This window comes from Vipera berus, assembly GCF_964194415.1.
Source record: "Vipera berus genome assembly, chromosome: 3".
Lineage (NCBI taxonomy): Eukaryota > Metazoa > Chordata > Lepidosauria > Squamata > Viperidae > Vipera > Vipera berus.
This window is the reverse complement of record NC_138204.1, coordinates 3,348,232-3,370,792: the sequence shown is the minus strand read 5'-3', so window position 1 is coordinate 3,370,792 and position 22,561 is coordinate 3,348,232. Positions and strand designations below refer to the sequence as shown.

At 46.2% G+C, this 22,561-nt stretch overlaps 1 protein-coding gene across 1 annotated transcript in view; it reads left to right on the top strand.

The window, feature by feature from the left end:
• Positions 1-20,786: 20,786 nt before the first annotated feature.
• RAD21L1 (RAD21 cohesin complex component like 1) overlaps positions 20,787-22,561 on the top strand; it is a gene marked incomplete at both ends in the record, with an annotated part of 29,926 nt that continues 28,151 nt past the window's right edge. Inside the window, 2 exons of the mRNA XM_081322437.1 lie at positions 20,787-20,930; positions 21,756-21,885. Of these exons, the coding sequence (XP_081178563.1) occupies positions 20,787-20,930; positions 21,756-21,885 (274 nt within the window). The remainder of the gene's footprint in view (positions 20,931-21,755; positions 21,886-22,561) is intronic.

Below are 22,561 nucleotides of genomic sequence, written 5' to 3'. Positions count from 1 at the left end.
TTTTGTATTGTGGTGGTCAAAATTAGACACAGTATACCAGGCACGGTCTTATCAAAGCAGTATAAATTGATACTAACACTTCACATGACCTTGATCTTATCCCTTTGGCACAGCCTAAGACTGCATTGGCTTTTTTTGGGCAGCTGCAGCACAATGCTGGCTCCTATTGAGTGGATTGTCTACTAGGACTCCAAGATCGCTCTCACAGTTACAGCTGTTGAGCTGGGGTACCACCCTATGCTGTACCTGTGCATTTGATTTTTCACACACCATAAAAGTTTACCAACAACCTGGGTTTGCCCAACATCTTCCCCTTGGTTGCTGAATCAAGCCATTTTCTTGCTTTGCCCCAAATTCTGAAATTTTGAACCATCCAAACTGCACAAGCTATAAACAGCTGAAAGTAAGGCTGACTAAGGCTGAGAAAACATTTTCCAAATGTTGAAGGCTTCTGGCGAAGCACAGTCTGTGAACATGACCAGGGGCGCAAAGAAAGCCCCATGGATGTAATTTTATTCTATTTTAATTTTATTTATTTATTTATTTCTATCCTACCGTTACTATTCTTATAAATAACCCAAGGTGGGGAACGTCTCCAACACACCTTCCTCCTCCTTTTCCCCCCCACAACAACCCTGTGAGGTGGGCTGGGCTGAGAGGGAGGGACTGGCCCAGAGTTACTCAGCCAATTTTCTTGCCTAAGGCAGGACTCGAACTCACCATCTCCTGGTGATTGGCCCAAAGTCACCCAGACAGCTTTGATGCCTAAGGCAGGACTAGAACTCACCATCTCCCGGTGATTGGCCCAAAGTCACCCAGCTAACTTTCATGCCTAAGACAGGACTAGAACTCACCGTCTCGTGGTGACTGGCCCAAAGTCACCCAGACAGCTTTCATGCATAAGGCAGGACTAGAACTCACCATCTCCTGGTGATGGGCCCAAAGTCACCCAGACAGCTTTGATGCCTAAGGCAGGACTAGAACTCACCATCTCCTGGTGACTGGCCCAGTCACCCAGACAGCTTTGATGCCTAAGGCAGGACTAGAACTCACCCTCTCCTGGTGATTGGCCCAAAGTCACCCAGCTGGCTTTCGTGCCTAAGGCAGGACTAGAACTCACCATCTCCTGGTGATTGGCCCAAAGTCACCCAGCCAGCTTTCATGCCTAAGGCAGGACTAGAACTCACTATCACCTGGTAATTATCCCCCACTTTCTAGCCTGCTGCCACAACTACTAGTCCAAACTGCTTCTAAATACTTAGAGGGAGTTTGAAATCACAATTAAATCTGCCTTCAGTACACAAGTGTGTCTCTTTCCCCCTCTCTCCCTGGTCTGCTGGAATCGTAGATGGATGAACTAATCTAGGATTAGGCGCCAATCCCATGAGGAGGAAGCCTGATAAGCTTCGGCTTGGACTGGACGGGGCTTAAGTTGGTTGGTGAAGCCGGCTAGACCCTCAAAACGACTAAACGCGGATCTCCCTTGTTGTCTAGCCTGTTGTGTGAATCCAGCTCTTCCGGGCTTGCGAGCTTGGGATCGGGGACAGCCCTGCCTGCCTTCGACCTGCTCGTCCCCCTTTCTCAAACCCACCAACGCCCCCCCACACAGACACACATACACAAACACAGCCAGCCCACCAATTCTTTCCTCCGAGTGTCCCTTAACTCTGCAGCCTCCGGGAAGCCCCGGTTTGTGCCTTGGCTTCCTCGGGACGAGCCCGGAGCCTCCGCAGCCTCCGCAGCCGGGAAGGCGCGGCGGAGGAGCGGCCCGAAGGGAAACCTTTGAAACGACGCGGTTTTTCCCGAGGGTGGAGAAGCGGGAAGCGGGAGGTGGCCGGGGGGGGGTGTCCTCCGCCGGCAGCCGAGAGCAAATCCTAGCGCTTTCCCTTCTCCGCAGTGAAACCGTTCCGGTCCTCCTTACTGTAGACCCCACCCCACCTCCGCTAACCTAGCCCCTCCAGGTGGAGGCTGCCGGCTGGGAATGATGGGGAAGAGAGTTCCCCCCCACCACACACACACACACACCACACACTCTGCAGAATTCCAGCCCGGCCTGTCTCTCCCCGAACATCCCAAGCCATCGGGAGGGTGGTCGCCTTTCCAACCCCCCCCCCCCGCCCCAGCCTGCTGCCTTCTTCCTACGTGGCCCCCCCAGCACGGCCTTTCAACCGGGCTGGGGTCTCTCGCACCCTCCCGGCTCCCTTGCTCCCTGTCCTTGCCCGGCCCACCTGCCTCGGGGCGCATGCTGCCTGGCCGGGCGCCTCCAGTGGGGTCTTCACCTCCCGGCCGGCCAGGCTCCGTTGGGCGCAAGACCATCGAGGCGAGGATCTGCCGGGAGAGGGGGGGGTCTAGGCCGAGCCGGGCAGCGGCGGGCAGACGGGCTGCTGGTGAGAAAGAGAAAGATTGGTTTGGGGAGGGGCGAGGCCGGGCTCACCGCAGTCCCCGCGGCGCCCCCCGGCGGCGGCTGGCGGCACTGCGGGTCGCGCAAGGCGTGGCTGGCGGTCGCTGTCCGTTCAGCACCACGGATCCCGCTTTTCCCCCTACACCAGGGGTCTTCAAACTTGGCCCTTTTATGACTTGTGGACTTCAACTCCCAGAATTCCTCAGCCAGCAAAGCTGGCTGAGGAATTCTGGGAGTTGAAGTCCACAAGTCATAAAAGGGCCAAGTTTGAAGACCCCTGCCCTACACGCTCTCCGTCCACACACACACACACACACGTTGCTTCCACGTTAGCGATCCCGGTCTTGCGTCAGGACCGGCGGGAAGAGGGGAAAAGGGCCGCCTGGGGGCTGCTAGGAAACCCAGCTGAAGCACCTGCTGCTCCGACTGACAGCTGCGTCTTCCTTTCCCTCCCTCCCCCCCCCCACTCCCGGGAGCCCCGGGGGGGGGTCGCTCTTCCTGGCAAGGCCGGGGGGGGGAGTTGCCTGTTGCGGCGGCGTGGGCCAGCCTTCCGGGACTCGCCTTGGCAAAGAAAGAAGTCAGGGAGGGAAGGAGGGAGGGAAGCGGCACCCCTTACCTCCGCCGGGGTGAGGGTTGCCGCAGGCGAAGGCGGATCGCCTCCGCCCCACCCCACCACCACCTCCACTCCCCACCCCAAGCAGAAGCAAGGGAAAGGGACCACTTTCCCACACACACACACACGCACACACAACCCAAAACATCAGCTACCGTCTGGCTGGACGCCAGCCCATGACGGAGACGAGATGGCTGGGAAGTCCCCTTGAGGGTCCGTACTCATCGTAACCCGGAGGCGGACGAGGAGGGCGGAGGGGGTGGGCTTATCGAGTGTGACAATTGTCAGGCCTCTTGAGAGGTCTGGGGAAAGGGGAGGGGGGAACGGTGCGATGGCCGCTACAGATGGTTCAGAGCACAGTCTCTCTCCCATGGGGTCAACAGCATCAGAATCTTCCTTCTTGGTACGAAAATGTAACCAACCAACCAGCCAGCCAGCCAATAAATAAATAGACTTTCCGTCTTGTGGGGACAATTTGTTTATTGGCTGGCTGCTCGGTTACTTTGTTGTAACGGTGTTCAGATGAGGCGCAGAACCTCCTTGTGGATTGGTTGGTTTGTTACATTTTAATTGTACCTGTTTGTTTTTTTATTGAGACCTTCATGATGTTGCAAGTGACTCAAGGCAGTGAAGATACTTCACACTCCAGCCTCCCCTTCTTTTCCCCATAACAACCACCATGTTTGATGGGTTGGGCCGGTGTTTCTGCCGGACTTCAGCTCCTAGAATTCCCCAGCCAGCATGGTCAAAGTTACAAGTACTGGGCTGGGCGGAGGAAGAAGGACTGGCCCCAAAGTCACCCAGCCCACTTTTGTGCCTAAGGCAGGACTAGAACTCACTGTCTCCTGGGGATTGGCCCAAAGTCACCCACCTATCTTGATGATGATGAATAGAATAGAGCTGGAAGGGTCTTCTACTCTTCTAGTCCAGCCCCTCTGCTCAAGCAGGAGAATCTACACCATCTCAGACAGGTGACTGTCCAGTCTCTTCTTTAAAAATTCCTGTGATGGAGCGCCCACGATTTCTGGAGGAAAGCTGTTCCACTGGTGAATTGTCCTCACTGTTAGGAAGTTTCTCCTTAATTCCAGGTTGCTTCTCTCCTTGATTAGTTTCCATCCGTTGCTTCATGTCCTGCCTTCAGGAGCTTTGGTGAACAACCTGGCCCCCTCTTTTTTGGGGCAGCCCCTCAAATACTAGAATACTGCTATCGTGTTGTGCCTGTTTCTTCTTTTCTTTAGACTAGCCCAGGGGTAGGCAATCTTGGCTCTTTTATGACTCATGGACTTCAACTCCCAGAATTCCTGAGCCAGCATGGGGAACTATGGCACCTTCATGACTCGTGGACTTCAACTCCCAGAATTCCTGAGCCAGCATGGGGGAACTATGGCCCCCTCATAACTCATGGACCTCAACTCCCAGAATTCCTGAGCCAGCATGGGGGAACTATGGCCCCTTTGTGACTCGTGGACTTCAACTCCTAGAATTCCTGAGCCAGCATGGCTCAGCTTGGAAACCTCTCCCTTTCCCCTCAGCATGGCTGGCTCAGGAATTCTGGGAGTTGAAGTCCACGAGTCATAAAAGAGCCAAGGTTGCCTACCCCTGGACTAGCCAAACCCAAGTCCTGCACCTGTTCTTTCATGCCTATGGCAGGACTAGAACTCACTGTCTTCTGATGATTGGTCCAAAGTCACCCAGCTATCTTTCATGCCTCAGATGGGACTAGAACTTCTTATCTTTTGGTGATTGGCCCAAGGTCACTTAGCCAGCTTTCATGCCCAAAGCAGGACTAGAACTCACCATCTCCTGGTGTTTGGTCCACCTTAGCCACGAAAGCCAACTGGGTGACTTTGAGCCAGTCCCTCCCTCTGAGTCCACCTCACCTCACGGGGCCGTTGCTGGGAAAATAGGAAGAGAGAGGACTGTTAGATAGGCTACTTTAGCAGTAATCTAAAACTAATAAAGAAACTAAATAAATAAGTAAGAAATAAAACAAAACTAGAAGGCAAAGAGATATTAGTAGTCATGGAGCCACCAGTTCAACTGTCCCCTGGTGTCTGTAGGCCTGCTGGTATAAGCATGTCTGAAGGGTTGTTGGGTCCTTTCCTGAGAGAATGCTGGAAAAACCCAGGACTTTTGTGAGCTCTCCAAGGTCCTGAACACTCTTTACATTGTCACACACACACACACACAAAATCCTTTTTCAACTTGACTCCATCTGGTTTGGCGTGTGGTATGAAATACAAACATTAGAGTCCAACTCCTCCAGGCTCGTAGCCAGGAGCAGAAGGCTACAGCATAGCTTGACAGGTAAAATGTAATTGTAATTACAGCCATTATTATGAAGGCAACCAGCCAGTCTCTTACCTTCAGTACATCCCAGGGGGAAAATAGTTTTGCACAACCTTGCTGTTCTTCAATGAATCGGAGACATAGAACAGCCACGCCCTAGAATCTCCTAGGCCAGGGGTGGGGAACCTTGGCTCATTTATGACTTGTGGACTTCAACTCCCAGAATTCCTGAGCTGGAAACTTGACACCAGTCATGGGTGGCTCAGGGTGCTGAAGTCCACAAGTCATAAAAGGGCCAAGGTTCCCCACCCCTGGCCTAGGCTATATCTCAGGATTGGAAAGCCATACCTTCAGTCTGGCAGGATTCTGTCTACCTTTAGAAGAGGAACTCTGTAGCTCAGGGTTGAACTGTGGAGGAGGAGGAGGAGGAAGAGGAGGAGGAGGACTGTGGGATCCCTGGTGCTCTCTGAGCTTCATGGTTTTCTTGCAGACGTTTCATGACCCAACTAGGTAGCATCATTAGTGCTGGGATGAGGAGGAGGAGGAGGAGGAGGAGGAGGAGGAGGAGGAGGAGGAGGAGGAGGAGAACTGTGGAGTCCCTGGTGCTCTCTGAGCTTGGTGGTTTTCTTGCAGACGTTTCATGACCCAACTAGGTAGCATCATCAGTGCTAGGAGGAGGAGGAGGAGGAGGAGGAGGAGGAGGAGGACTGTGGGAACCCTGGTGCTCTCTGAGCTTCGTGGTTTTCTTGCAGGCATTTCATGACCCAACTAGGTAGCATCTTCAGTGCTAGGAGGAGGAGGAGGAGGAGGAGGAGGAGGAGGAGGAGGACTGTGGGATCCCTGGTGCTCTCTGAGCTTGGTGGTTTTCTTGCAGACATTTCATGACCCAACTAGGTAGCATCATCAGTGCGAGGAGGAGGAGGAGGAGGAGGACTGTGGGGTCCTTGGTGCTAATAAGAGGATCTTATTAGTTTTCTCCAAGGAACCATCAGTGGATTCCAGAGAATTCTGGGGAATGTTCTGCCTGGAACGGATGACTCTCCTGATAAATATTTAGCAGCCTTGTGAGAGTCAGTGAAGATCAGAGAAGTTGACATGATCCCTCTTGAATGTTTTCTCCTATGTGCAGAGCTGACAAAGGCTTTGGCTCATTTCTCAGCTGAAGTCACCGAAACATGGCGGAAGACGCTTAGAAAAAGGGAAGATGAAAGCTCATCTCACATCTGACCGAACCTTGGTAAGAGCTGATTACTGAAGCTGCCTCGCAGCAGAGGCAGATTGAACGAACAGACGCTCCACTGTTATGTTCTTGATATTGTATTATAGGCTATATTATTATATTCGGTAGGTGCACAATTTTATTTACTTATTTATATATTTGTCATGTTTACGCAGTGTGTATTGAATGTGATTACCTTTTGAGAGCTGAATGCAAAGAAATCTTATTTTAAGGTATTATTGTATTGTGTTGTGTTGTGTTGTATTCTATACTTCTACTCTACTCTATTCCATTCCATTCCATATTCTATTCTATTCTATTCTTATATTTTCTATTCTATTCTATTCTATTCTATTCTATTCTATTCTATTCTATTCTATTCTATTCTATTCTATTCTATTCTATTCTTATATTTTCTTTTCTTTTCTATTCTATTCTATTCCTATTCTATTCTTATATTTTCTATTCTATTCTATTCTATTCTATTCTATTCTATTCTATTCTATTCTATTCTATTCTATTCTATTCTATTCTATTCTATTCCTATTCTATTCTTATATTTTCTTTTCTATTCTATTCTGTTCTATTCTATTCTATTCTATTCTATTCTATTCTATTCTATTCTATTCTATTCTATTCTTATATTTTCTTTTCTTTTCCATTCTATTCCTATTCTATTCTTATATTTTCTATTCTATTCTATTCTATTCTATTCTATTCTATTCTATTCTATTCTACAGTCTGTTCTATTCTACAATCTGTTCTATTCTATTCTATTCCTATTCTATTCTTATATTTTCTTTTCTTTTCTATTCTATTTTATTCTATTCTAATTCTAATTCTAATTCTATTCTAATTCTATTCTATCCTTATATTTTCTATTCTATTCCATTCCATTCCATTCCATTTTTTCTATTCTATTCTATTCTATTCTATTCTATTCTATTCTATTCTATTCTATTCTATTCTATTCTATTCTATTCTATTCTATTCTATTCTATTCTATTCTACGGCAACACAGTAGAGAGTGGAAGAGAAGTAGAAGAGACTGGACAGCCATTTGCCCAGACTGATGTAGGGTGTATGCTTGAGCAGGGGGTTGGACTAGAAGACCTCCAAGGTCCCTTCCAACTCTGTTAATCTGTTCTGTTCCAAAAGAAGAGAACCCAGCTAGAACTAAGGAGAAAGCTCCCGGCAATGGGAACAATTAATCAGTGGAACAACCTGCCTCCAGAAGTTGGGGGTGGGGGTGGGGGTGGCTTTCAACAAAAGACTGGACAGCCACTTGTCCAGAATGACTTGAGCAGGAGGGTTGGACTAGAAGGCCTCCATGGTCCCTTCCAACTCTGCGATTCTGTTACGCTGGCGGCGTCTCATGCAGGCAAGGCAGGAGCAGCTACACAGCTTCACACAACTCAAAGCAAAGACCCTGCCTTTTTTTGGGGGGGAGCAAAGGCCAGGCTCAGGGAGCTGAGGATAGGCAGAAGGGGAGAGGTTTCCCCCCCACCCCGCCCACAGCTACCCTCCCACCCAGCCTGGCACAGAGGCAGAGTCAGGTGCCCTTCTGCCGCCTCTTCTACACGGCGGCAGCCTGCCGGAGGAAATAGTTGCGTAGCTGCTTGCAAAGGGTTGGGATCAGCAACAGGAGGAGCAGTGGGGGAGCAGTGGTGGAAGAACGGGCATCGGCTGGCACATTTGCAAGGCCTACCTGACACGCACACAGCTGGAGGGGAAGAGGAGGGATGCTGCCCCGGGGCGGCGCACAGCTGGCTGGAGAGGCCGAGCTGAGGATTGAAAGCGCCCTGGCGTGGCTGCGGAGCGAACTGGTAAGTCTTCCGCACCGGGTCTCCCCAGGCGGCCAATGTGCGGCACACGGAGATGATGGTGGTGGTGGGGAGCGGGGGGGGGGGGTTAGAAAGAAACCCTTGTCCTTCCCAGCCAGCCAGCCGGGCCGCTGTCCCTGGCAGCCCAGAGCCACGGGCAGCGATCGGCAGGCGCAGCTGCTCCACAGGTGGCAGGATGGGGAAGGCCTCACCTGGGGGAACGTCTGGCCCTCTCGAGCTCTCCAACGCTGGCGGGGTTCAAGGAGGACATGCTCACCCTCAAGGGGTGACTCCATCTCCCTTCTTTTTCCCAGCACCCTTTCTTGCTCCTGGCAAGGGTGGTTTTCTCTCTAAGGGATGGATCCCTGATCTAGAACTGTAAGGAAGGGTTCGAGATAGCATAAGGATCTCTTTTCTCCCTCCCTTCCTCCTCCTCCTTTCCTTCCTTCCTTCCTTCCTTTCTTCCTGCCTGTCTCCCGCCGTCCTTCCTTTCCTCCCTTCCCTCCCTCCCTTCCTTTTCCTTCCTTCCTTCCCCCCTCTCTCCCTTCCTTGCCTTCCTCCCGGCCACCAGAACAACCTGCCCCCAGACATCCTGGGCGCTCCATCACAGGAGGTTTTTAAGAAGAGACTAGACAGTCACTTGTCTGAGACGGTATAGGTTCTCCTGCTTGAGCAGGGGGCTGGACTAGAAGACCTCTAAGGTCCCTTCCAGCTCCTATTCTATTCTATTCTATTCTATTCTATTCTATTCTATTCTATTCTATTCTATTCTATTCTATTCTATTCTATTCTATTTTTCTATTCTATTTTTTATTTCTATTCTATTCTATTCTATTCTATTCTATTCTGTATTTTCTATTCAATTCTGTTCTGTTCTGTTCTGTTCTATTCCATTCCATTCTAATGTTATTCTATTCTATTCTGTTCTGTTCTGTTCTATCCTATCCTATTCTATTCTACAATCTGTTCTATTCTATTCTATTCCATTATTATTCTATTCTATTCTATTCTATTCTATTCTATTCTATTCTATTCTATTCTATTCTATTCTATTCTATTCTATTCTATTCTATTCTATTCTATTCTATTCTATTCTATTCTACAATCTATGTTATTCTATTCTATTCTACTCTACAATATATTCTATTCCATTATGTTTTATTCTTGTCCTGTCCTGTCCTGTCCTGTCCTATTCTATTCTATTCTATTCTATTCTATTCTATTCTATTCTATTCTATTCTATTCTATTCTATTCTATTCTATTCTATTCTATTCTATTCTATTCTATTCTATTCTATTCTATTCTATTCTATTCTATTCTATTCTTTATTATTCTATTCTATTCTATTCTATTCTATTCTATTCTATTCTATTCTATTCTATTCTATTCTGTTCTATTCTATTCTTTATTATTCTATTCTATTCTATTCTATTCTATTCTATTCTATTCTATTCTATTCTATTCTATTCTATTCTATTCTATTCTATTCTATTCTATTCCATTCCATTCTGCTCCATACCATTCCATTCCATTCCTCTATTCTATTCTACTCTATTCTCATTCCATTCCATTCCATTCCATTCCATATTTTCTATTCTATTCTATTCTATTCTATTCTATTCTATTCTATTCTATTCTATTCTATTCTATTCTATTCTATTCTATTCTATTCTATTCTATTCTTTATTATTCTATTCTATTCTATTCTATTCTATTCTATTCTATTCTATTCTATTCTATTCTATTCTATTCTATGGAAGTTATTCCTGACTTTCACCCCAAAGTGACTTTCTTCTATCTATCCTTCCTTCCTTCCTACCTTCCTTCCCTCCTCATTCTCCTTCCTTCCTTCCTTCTCCATTCTGCTTCCTCCCAATTTTTCCTCCCTCCCTCCTTCCCTCCCTTCTTTCCTTCTTTCCTTCCCCATTCTCCTTCTTTCTATCCATCCATCCAATTTCTCCTCCCTCTCTCCCACCCACCCACCTCATTCTTTCCTTCCTTCCTTCCTTCCTTCCTTCCTTCCTTCCTTCCTTCCTTCCTTCCTTCCTTCCTTCCTTCTTTCCATCCTTCCTTCCTTCCTTCCGTTCCTCTCTTCTTCCATTTTAACCGGCTCTGAAAATTCTCTGAAAAGGAATGGGCATTTTTCGTGCTGTAACCCCCATTCCTTTCCATTTCTTTTCCTTCCCATTCAGCGGCATAGCAACATCAGCACCACACGGCTGATTGCTGCAATTTCTCTTCTGAGAAGGGGGGCGGTTTCCAGGATCACTCAGCTGCATGGGGGCTTTGAAGAGGTGGGGGGGGGAGAGGGTGTCCTTGCACAGACACGCAACCTGCGGGGTTCCTGCTGCCTGCACCCCCTCCTGATGTAGCCCTCAATTCCTCTTGGAAGCTTTGGCAGCGTCCCTCCCAGGAAAGGGGCCAGAACCCATGAAGCTGCTTAATCTACTTACAAACCAATCCAAGGAGTCAAAGGGACAACATTTAACTGACTTATGACCGTTTTTCGCACTTGCAACCTTTGCAGCATTCCCCCCCCACATGGTCACTTGATCAAAATTCAGGTGCTTGGCAACTGACTCCTATTGATGATGGTCGCAGTGACCCGGCAGCGACATGATCCGCTTTGGCGATGTTCTGACAAGCAAAGTCCATGGGAGAAGTCAGATTTATTGAACCACCCAAGTTACTAACTCTAGGAATTCACTTAACAATTGGGCCAAGGAAGGTTGTGAAATGGAGCCAAACTCGCTTAGCAACCGTCTCACTTAGCAACGGAAATTTTGGTCTTGCTCGCAGTCGTACGTCGAGGACTGCCTGTATAGAAGCCCACCTATTCTGTAGCCAAACAAAGGCAATTCCTAACATTCTTTAGCTCAGGGGTCTTCAAACTTGGCCCTTTGTTGACTTGTGGACTTCAATTCCCAGAATTCCTCAGCCAGGCACGCGTGCCTGGCTGAGGAATTCTGGGAGCTGAAGTCCACAAGTCATCAAAGGGCCAAGTTTGAAGACCCCTGCTTGTGGACTTCAACTCCCAGAATTCCTCAGCCAGTGTGCTTGGCTGAGGAATTCTGGGAGCTGAAGTCCACAAGTCATCAAAGGGCCAAGTTTGAAGACCCCTGCTTGTGGACTTCAACTCCCAGAATTCCTCAGCCAGTGTGCTTGGCTGAGGAATTCTGGGAGTTGAAGTCCACAAGTCATCAAAGGGCCAAGTTTGAAGACCCCTGCTTGTGGACTTCAACTCCCAGAATTCCTCAGCCAGTGTGCTTGGCTGAGGAATTCTGGGAGCTGAAGTCCACAAGTCATCAAAGGGCCAAGTTTGAAGACCCCTGCTTTAGCTGCATTCACACATGCTGAACTCGCTCGCTTACAGGGCTGCCAGACGCATTAAGAGTTCACAGAGTGATAACCTTGGCTGAGGACGATCCATTTCATTAATGTAGGGACCCATGTATTGTGTGACCCAAGGCAATAGACTGATTGGCTAGCAGGGTTAAGAGTGCTGTGTGAATGCGCCCACTCTCTCCTTTGCTCCCTTTTTCAGCAGGAAATGCAGCTGCAGGACCAGCAACTCCTGGAGAAGCTAAAGAAACTGCACACCACACTGTGGGAGCTGAAACTGGTCTGTGTAGACTGGGAGAGTGCCAATCCCAGCAGGAATGGATTCGGGGCCAGAGCCCGCTCGAGTTCAGAAGACATGGGGGGTGCCCTTCCACCTAGAAGGTCCCACAAAATACGGGCGAGCCGGAGAAATTCTCTCCCATGGTATGGAACTCGGTGGCAGCACCTTGACCTCTTACGATGAACTTCAACCAGACAAATATCTGTTCCAGTTTTTCTCACCCTCGGGAGCTTGAAGAAGGGGTGGACTTCAACTCCCAGAATCCCCCAGCCAGCCATGCAGCTTGGCCTCTTGAAGATGGGTGGATTTCAATTCCCAGATTTCTCCAGTAAGCTAGGCCCTGTGCCCCCTTGAAGATGGGTGGACTTCCTTTCCCAGAATTCCCTAGCCACCATGCACCGTGGCTACTTGAAGATGGGTGAAATTCAGCTCCCAGAATCCCCCAGTCAGCTATGCTCTGTGCCCGCTTGAAGATGGGTGGACTTCCTTTCCCAGAATTCCCTAGCCACCATGCACCGTGGCTACTTGAAGATGGGTGAAATTCAGCTCCCCGAATCCCCCAGTCAGCTATGCTCTGTGCCCGCTTGAAGATGGGTGGACTTCCTTTCCCAGAATTCCCATCAGTATAATCTGTGCCCCCTTGAAGATGGGTGGCCTTCAACTCCCAGAATCCCCCAGTCAGCTATGCTCTGTGCCCCCTTGAAGATGGGTGGACTTCAGTTCCCAGAATCCCCCAGTCAGCTATGCTCTGTGCCCGCTTGAAGATGCGTGGACTTCCTTTCCCAGAATTCCCTAGCCACCATGCACCATGGCTACTTGAAGATGGGTGAAATTCAGCTCCCAGAATCCCCCAGTCAGCTATGCTCTGTGCCCCCTTGAAGATGGGTGGACTTCAGTTCCCAGAATCCCCCAGTCAGCTATGCCCTGTGCCCGCTTGAAGATGGGTGGACTTTGACTCCCAGAATTCCCCAGCCAGCCAGTTATGGTTCCACACAACAACAAGTTCCCATGGGAGAGAAACATTTAGTCCCTGCAAAGAAAAACAAATGTCAAATCCTGTGAGAAGGAACGAGCATATCTGGATGCACATAATAGTTTCTGCAGCCATGATTCGTTTGTTCAGCAAGTTGCTCTTCATTTTGCAAACAGGAGGCAGAAGAATTGGTTTTCTCTTATATGCATGTATATGCATATGGACACATATCAGGACTGGCATCCAAATATCTTATTTACAAAATAAAATTACTTGCCAATTTGAGCTAGGTAAACTGCAATTTTAAACGTGTGAACCTGCAAATAGCAAATTGTCTGTGTGTGTGTGTGTGTGTGTGTGTGTGTGTGTGTTTGTCTGTGTATGTCTGACAATTCCTAACACACAGGCTCAGATCTTTTTAAATGATGGCTGTAATTCAAAAAAGGTGAAGGAAGGAAGGTTGGAAAGGAAAGGAAAGGTTTATTTAATTCAGAATAAAGGGGCCCTCCAAAAAAAATTAAGTCTCACAGGCTGACCAATTTCTGTACAGCATCTCTATTTCACTTCATCTAATGAATATCTTGCACAGGTGTAGGGAATCTATCCAAACTACATTCACTTGATTTGAAGAGATGACTCAGCACACCTTAAGCCTTCGCAATTAACCAGAAGATGTTTGCCAAATTCGCTCTAGATGTGCTGCATTATGCAGCCCATCATTCTCAACCAGCTTGGCCAATGCAGCCTGGGTAAGTTTAGGGAAATGTTTAATCTTGTGCCAGTAAAAGTGTGTCATCCACACTTATATGGCACAAAGGGGGGGATTGTGGGAACACAGGACATAGTCATCAGCCCCAGGGAAGCAGGATATGACCTTTGGGACATAATAGGATTAACCCACCACCATCCGAATACCAGAAAGGCAGACTCAGACTCAGGTCAAAGTTCACAACACAGGAACAACTCCAAACAAAAGCTCAGGAAGGTATAAAAACCCAGCTCCATGTGGTCACTTTTTCCAGAGCCACCTTCCTGTCTGGCTCTGCTCTTCAATAAACTACCATCTTCTTTCGAAAGCAGTCTCCATTTTGTTTCTTCCCGGCTTGGACTGGACCCTGATGAGGATTTTTTTTTCTTTCTTTCAACAGAAGGAATCTTGAAAAGGATGCTTTCTTGGAATCTTGGATGGAATCTTGAAAAGGAAGGAATCTGGAATGGAATCTTGAAAAGATGTTGCCCCCCCCCAAGCAGGGCACAGGTGTGTTTTTGAGTGCAATTCAGGCTGCTGTTTGTCCTTTTAAAAGCCCTTTGTGGTTTGGGACTTGGTTGCCTGAGGGGACCGGCTTCTCCCAGTTATTTCTATCCATGCAATCTGCTCCGGCATGCTTCGCAGACTCCTCCTGTTACTGCTGTTGCTTTTTCCCTCTGCTGAGCTGCTCTTTAAAACAAAAAACCAGCCAAGGAGCTCCTGGCAGGGCTGACCAAGTTGAGATGACCCCGAGCTGGCAGCTCAGCCCCGTCCCCCTGCTTCCCTCTAGCCGCCATCTGGATTCTGCACACTGGTAATTATAGTCCTAGAGCATCCTCCGGGCGATGTCAGTCCTCCACATCTGCCAGGAAAACGTCATCCGGCTGAGCATCTGACTTTCCCCGGCGGAGGCGCCGAGCTGCTGCGGGCTTTCTCTTCTCGTCTGCTGATGCAGCTTGGAAACCGCTGCCTTTCCACTCGGCTGAACTGGCCTGACCTCGTTCCCGTCTGCAGAATCAAATCCAGACTGCCAAGCCTGATGCCCAGCACGGAGATTGCCATGAGTCAATTGATCGCAACCCGTCAGAAACAGCAGTAAAAATCACTGGGAAGAATGAGGAACGAGGTCAGGGATGGGCTGACCGGCTGGCCAGCTGGCTGGAGAAGGGAGCCCTGGGCTGGGGTCAAGTGAGAATAGCAATAGCCCTTAGATATCACTTCACGGGCTTTACAGCCCTCTCTGAGCGGTTTACAGAACCAGCCTATTGCCCACCACAATCTGGATCCCCATTTTACCGACCTCAGAAGGATGGGAGGCCGAGTCAACCTAGAGCTGGTCAGGATCGAACTCCTGGCAGTTGGCAGAGTTAGTCTGCAATATTGTATTCTAAGCACTGCGCCACCAGATATAGAATAGGTGATGATTAGATAGATATGAAGGCTATTGCTAAGCACGTTGATTTGTGCTTCTTAGATTGTAAGCCGCCCTGAGTCTTCGGAGAAGGGCGGGATATAAATGGGAATTTAAAAAAAAAGATATGAGAGAGAGACAGAGAGAAAGAGAGAGAGGAAGGGAGGGAGAGGGGAGAAAGAGAGAGATAGCAAAAGTCCTTAGACTTATATACCGCTTCACAGTGCTTTACAGCCCTCTCTAAGCGGTTTACAGAGTCAGCCTCTTGCCCCCAACAATCTGGGTCCTCATTTTACCGACCTCGGAAGGATGGAAGGCTGAGTCGGCCCCTTCCAGCTCTATTCTATTCTATTCTATTCTATTCTATTCTATTCTATTCTATTCTATTCTATTCTATTCTATTCTATTCCATTCCATATTTTCTATTCTATTCTATTCCATTCAATTCCATATTTCTATTCTATTCTATTCTATTCTATTTCATTCCATTCCATTCCATATTTTCTATTCTATTCTACTCTACTGTACTCTATTCTATTCTATTCTATTCCATTCCATTCCATATTTTCTATTCTATTCCATTCAATTCCATATTTCTATTCTATTCTATTCTGTATTTCTGTTCTATCCTATCCTATCCTATTCTACATTTCTATTCTATTTTATTCTATTCTTCATTCCTTCTGTTCTATTCTATTCCAATTTCTATTCTATTCCAATTTCCATTCTATTCTATTTTCTATTCTATTCTATTCCATTCCACTTGGAGTTGGATGACGTCATATAAGCCCCGCCTACTCGCTCGAACATCCCACCCTGCGCCCTGGCTCCTCCTTCCCTCTTGCTCGTCCCGCCTCAACTTAAACATCCGCGCCTGCGCGTCGGGGACGCGGCTCCCAGTCTAGCGCGCGAGAAGGGAGAAAGTTAATCCCGCGCGCGCAGGCGCACTGTGCCCTTTAAAAACCACGCATGCGTGCTTTGTTTGCTGTTTTTGGGCGGGAACACTCCGGAGGTGAGAACTGTTTTCTAGGCCCCTGAGGAGAATTTGCATGCTTAGGATAAACTAAGTTAAACTAAATTAAATCCTCTTCTTTTTTTTTGCACATGGGAGCTCTCTCTCTCTCTGCCTTCTTACCCCGGAAGGACAGGATTTCGAAACGAATCACCTCAGCAAATGCCTTTGCTTCCTTCATTAATCCGGTTTCTATGGCCGAGAGAGAGGGGGGGAAAAAACTCCTTCCCAATTGGCAAATAAGGGAAGGAGGGAAAAAGTTAAACCTCGGGCTGCCTATCTGTGTCTCCTACCTGGGGATGATGGGTTAGGATGTCCATGGGGGAAGGTGATCTTGCCGGTTTCCTCTCCCCCGACCAACAGACATCCCGTGTTTTAATTTTTCGGTAAATCTTATTCTATTTTCTCATGTTTTTCTCACAAATCGCCCCCCTTTTTAGTGCATCCGTCACAGAGATTGATTTATACTGGGGGTGGGTTTATAAAACCATCCAGAGAGTTGCTGACAGTGAGATGGGTGGCATCAATTTAATAAGTAATCCTAGGGCTGAGACGGGACCTCCGAGGTCTTCTAGTCCAACCTCTTGCCCAAAGCAGGAATCTTTATTCCATCCTAGAACCAGGGGTAGGCAACCTTGGCTCTTTTATGACTCGTGGACTTCAGCTCCCAGAATTCCTGAGCCAGCCATGCTGGTTCAGGAATTCTGGGAGTTGAAGTCCCCGAGTTATAAAAGAGTCAAGGTTGCCTAACCTGACCTAGACAAAGGGTGATCCAATCCTTGAAAATCTCCAACAAATAAGCAACCATTTGTCACCATGTTACACATCAAGAATGTTCTTTAGTTAGAATCGTAGAATCCTAGGGCTAGGAGAGAGCTTGAAGGTCTTCTAGTCCAGCCCCTTGACCATAGCAGGAGACCTTATTTCATCCATCCAGTCTTGTTCCATTTGAAGGGCAGCCTTAAAAGAAGAGGGAACTGACCTATTCTCCGAAGCATCTGAAGGCAGAAAAAGAAGCAACGGATGGAAATTTATCGATGAGAGAAGCAACTTGGAACTAAGAAGCAATTTCCTGACAATTGAAACAATCCATTGAAAAGCTTGCCTCCAGAAGTTGTGGGGGCTCCAACAATGGAGGTTTTCAAAAAGAGACCGGACAACCATTTGTTTGAAATGGTGTAGGAAATCCTGCTTGAACTGGGGGTTAGACTAGAAGACCTTCAAGGTCCCTTCCAACTCTGTTACTCTCTTATTCTTCTACCCATTGCTTTCTGTCCTGCTTTAAGATGCTTTGGAGAATAGGTTGACCCCCTCTACTTTATGGCAGCCCTTTAGATAGCGGAAGACTGCTATCATGTCACCCCTATTCTTTCTGTTCTTTAGCCAGTCCCAGTTCCTGCAATCATTCCTTGTATGATTTAGCCTCCAGATTCTCCCAAAGTTCCCAATTAGAAATTAAAAGACATACAAAGTCATTTTAAAAACCATAAAAATCTACCAATTGGTTGCTGATGCTTTACAAATAGCTGAAGAAAGAAGGAAAGCAAAAGACAAGGAAGAAAGGGAAATATACGTCCAACTGCAGATTTCCAGAGAATAGCAAGGAGATATAAGAAGGCCTTAAATGGTAGTGCAAAGAAACAGTAATAGAATGGGAAAGACTAAAGATCTCTTCAAGAAAATTGGCGTTACCAACGGAACATTTCGTGCAAAGATGGGCATGATAAAGGACAAAGTAGGACCTAACAGAAATAGAAGAGATTAAGAAGTGGCAAGAATACACAGAAGAACTATATGAGAATGGTCTTGTTTTCCCTGATAATCACAGTGATGTGATCGCTGACTTCAAGCCAGATAACCTGCAGTGCAAAATCAACTGAACCTTAGGAAGCATTACCAACAACAAAGCTAGGTGATGGTATTCCAGCTGAGCTATTTAAAATCCTAAATGATAATGCTGTTAAAGTGCTGCACTCAATACACCGGCAAATTTGGAAAGCTCAACAGTGACCACAGGATTGGAAGAGCAGTTCCAATCCCAAAAAGGGCAATGCTGAAGAATGTTCAAACTACCGTACAATTGTGCTCATTTCACATGCTATCAAGGTTGCACTCAAAATCCTACAAGTTAGGCTTCAGTAGTACGTGAACCAAGAACTACCAGCTGGGTTTGAAGAGTCAGAGGAACTAGAGATCAAATTGACAACATTTGCTGGATTATGGAGAAAGCAAGAGACTTCCAGAAAAACATCTATCCCTGTTTCATTGACTATGCTAAAGCTTTTGATTGTGTGGATCACAACAAATTGTGGCAAGTTCTTAAAGGGATGGGAGTGCTAATCCACCTTACCTGTCTCCTGAGACACCTGCATGCGGGTCAAGAAGCAATTGGACATGGAGCAACTGATTGGCTCAAAATAGGGAAAGGAGTATGACAAGGTGGTAAATTGTCGCCCTTCTAATTTAACTTATGCCAGTATGTAGACTACATCATGCAAAATGCCAGGCAGAATGAATCACAAACTGGAATTGAGATTGTCAGGAAAAATAACAACCTCAGATATGCAAACAATAACATTCTAATGGCAGAAAGTGAAGAGACACTAAAGGCTCTTGATAAGGGTGAAAGAGGAGAGTACAAAAGTTGGCTTGAAACTCAACATTAAAAGAAGATGGCTTCTGGTCCCATCACTTTCTGGTAAATTGAAGGGGAAGAAATGGAAGCAGTGACAGATTTTATTTTCTTGTGCTCCAAGATCATTGCAGACAGGGACTGCAGCCATGAAATTAAAAAAGGTTTGCTTCTTGGCAGGAAAACTATGGCAAATCTAGACAGCATATTAAAAAGCAGAGACGTCACCTTGCCGACAAAGGTCGGTGTAGTCAAAGTTATGGTTTTCCCAGTAGTGCTGTATGACTGAGAGTTGGAACGTAAGGAAGGCTGAGCACTGAAGAACTGATGCTTCTGAATTGTGGTTCTGGAGAAGACTCTTTGAGAGTCCCTTGGACTGCAAGGAGATCAAATCAGTCAATCCAAAAGGAATTCAACCCTGACTGTTGAAAGATATTGAAACTGAAGCTCAAATACTTTGGCCGCCAAATGAGAAGAGAGGACTCCTTGGAAAAGACTGCTGATGTTGGGAAAGATGGAAGGCAAAAGGAGAAGGGGACAGCAGAGGATGAGATGGTTAGATGGTGTCAACAACGCAATGAACGTGGATTTGGGTAAATTCCGGGAGACACTGGAGGACAGAGGCCTGGCATGTTGTGGTCCAAGGGGTTCCAAAGAGTTGGACATGACTTGGTGACTAAACAATTCACAAGAAGCAACTGTCCAGAGTAGAAGTGGGCAATCTCATGATATATCCTATTTCCAGAGAGAATTTGCTAGCCAGAATTCACCAGTTGTCCACTGCAGTGCTGGGGATATCTAGACTCTGCCTTGAAGCCTCACCAGAAACTCATATCTTACTTGACGTTCTGGTGGTTTTTATGCAAATCTATTTGAATTATTAACTACGACCACAGACTAAGGAATAACCTGTTAACAGACCTGGTCTTTGAAAGATGTAATGGTGCTCCTATTCTGAGATCATCCCTTGATTCAACCATCTTAAACAACTATCAACCAAGCTCCAACTTTTCCTGTAGAAAAGTCCTGTAGAAATTTAATATGTTGAGAAATCTTCTCTAGAAACTTCTTTAACTCTTTTTTTCTTTTTTTAATCTCACCCCAAATAGGTACCTTTTTTTAAAATCCATGTATGTGTTGTATAAAGTAACCTCTCATGAAAGGTTTGCTTGCATCCCAGGTAGCATCAACGACTTTCTAAAAGAATGCAAATGACCAGCTATCTGCAAGGAGTATAAATCCTTCCATTCCCCCACCATCCGGTCATAGCTGAAGAAGCTTCTTGAATGAGAAGTGAAATATCTTCAAAGAAAAAGTCCAGTTGCCTCGTGAAAAAGCATCTTTGGGACAACCATGACATGGATGACTGAGAATCTCCATAGACTTGCATCCCAAACCATTCTTACATGTGTCCCTTTTCAAAAAAAAAACTTCCCCCGAAGTTCTATCTCGTATTTCATTCTTGTGTGTATTTTCTTTGTGGTTTGTAAAAAATGTTTGCATGCCCTAATATGTTTGATTATTGTAGTTCCTTCCTTACTCCTCACTGCCACATGAATAAAATTGGACGTACATCTTTCAAATAAACTAAAATTCATTGAGAAAGCAACACTTTTCTTATTTTTGCAACAGAAGCAAGGAAAACAACATTGTTTCAATATATTCACTTTGTCAAAATTATGTATTTCAATAATGTTATTTGATTTGGAAACTGTTTTAGTACATAAACGTTGCATGAAGATAAATTCATTATAACATATACAGATACTGTATATATCCTAATCACAAGTAGCCAATAATATTTTAAGCAGTTACTTAGATTGTACAAAAGTAATACATTTGTTTAAAACTACTTGGAAGCCTGAAAACATGGAACTGCAAATTAAAGGGTTCCCATTTTTGCAAATCATTTATTTCAAATTAAGATTGCTGTTTTGTTTTTGTTTTTTAGCTTTGAATTTTTACAAAAAAATGATGTATTCAACATTTAAAATATTTTCTTCCCTCTAGCTTGCCAAGTTAAGGAACACATTTCTGGCAAAATGTTCTACATGCAGCTGCTTATGAATAAGCGTGGGCCTTTGTCCAAGATATGGTTGGCTGCTCACTGGGATAAGAAAGTCACAAAGGCTCATATATTTGAATGCAATTTAGAAGCTACCATTGAAAAGATACTCTCTCCTAAGGTATGACACTCAAAAATAATGTCCCCTATTTTTATTTAGCATTGGGTGTGGCATTGTAAATTAAGTTCTACACCAAGACCTTGATATGTTTAGTCTTGCAAAACAAAAACTAAAAAGGATTGTTACACCACAGAAAGTCAAGATCTCATATCACCTCAGTATGTAAGATACAGAATGACGTTTTTAAGTTACAGGAAGGCAGATTCTAGCTCAAAACGCTTCCTAACAATAGGAGCAATTCAGTGATAGAACCAATTGTCCCAAGTGATATTGAGCATATTTTCACTGGATATATACAGTATCAAGACACAGACCAGCCAGCCAACTGTTAGGGATGTGTTAAATTGGGTTCTTGTGCCAAACAAGAGCTTGGACTCGGTCTAAATTACCCCCTTCAACCTCTGCAAATGGAGCCATTTTTAATTATTTAATTTTTATCCTGCCTTTATTACTTTACAAATAATTCGAGGCAGCAAACATTCCTAATACTGCTTCCTCCTCCTCCTGTTTTCCCCACAACAACAACCCTGTGAAGTGGGCTGAGAGAGACTAATTGGCCTAAAACTAAAGTCAACCCACCTGGCTTTCATGCCTAAGGCAAGACTAGAATTCACTGTCTTCTGGTGACTGGCCCAAAGTCACCCAGCTAGTTTTCATGCCTAAGCACAAGATTAACCCAGTATTTCCTGAAAGTGATGCCGTGTTTTCCTATTTGGAGACATCAGCTACTCTCTTAGGCTTGTTTTAAGAAGAATGAGAACAAGGAGAAATATTCTTAATTCTATTTCGCACTAATACTAGATAATACCAACTTTTCCCCCCCAGTTTAAAATTGCTCTTCGTACCTCGGGACACCTTTTGTTAGGAGTGGTGAAGATCTATCACAGAAAAACCAAGTATCTTTTGACAGATTGCAGTGAAGCCCTACTTAAAATGCAATCAACTTTTCAACCAGGTATGACTTTCCCCTACTTATTATTAATAATCAGCTTATTAATTGTAGCCTGAAGAAAGGGGTTTAATTTTTGAAAACGAAGTGGTTTGCAGGGATTCAGGATTGGTGAGATAATACTTGGAAGGCAGCCTCAAGATCAGAATCAGAATAAGGCTGAAAGGGACCTTGGAGGTCTTCTACTCCAACCCCCTGCTCAAGCAAGAGATCCTATACCATTTCAGACAAGTGTTGGATCATGTAGAGCAGGGGTGTCAAACTCAATTTCATTGAGGGCCGCATCAGCATTGCGGTTGCCCTCAGGGGGCTGGGTGGGTGTGGCCAGGAGGGCGTGGCCAGCTGGGTGGGTGTGGCTAGAGTGCGTATGGCCTACTGGGTGGGCGTGGCCAGCTCTACATCGTTGGCATCAAGGGTGCCTATGGGGACCTGGGCAGGAGTGGGACAGATCTGAGGGTCTCTGGCAGAAGGAGGGTCTCTGGGCCAGGGCCAAGGCAGTGGGGGCCGTTCCCTCACTTTCCAGGATGGCTTCGCGGGCCGCATGAAACCACTTCGCGGGCCGGATCCGGCCCCCGGGCCTTGTGTTTGACATGTCTGATGTAGAGATTGCAATTCTAAAAATCAGAGTAGAAGTAAATTCCAAAGATTACAATAGGGCTTATTTCTGAATAGTCATGTCCTT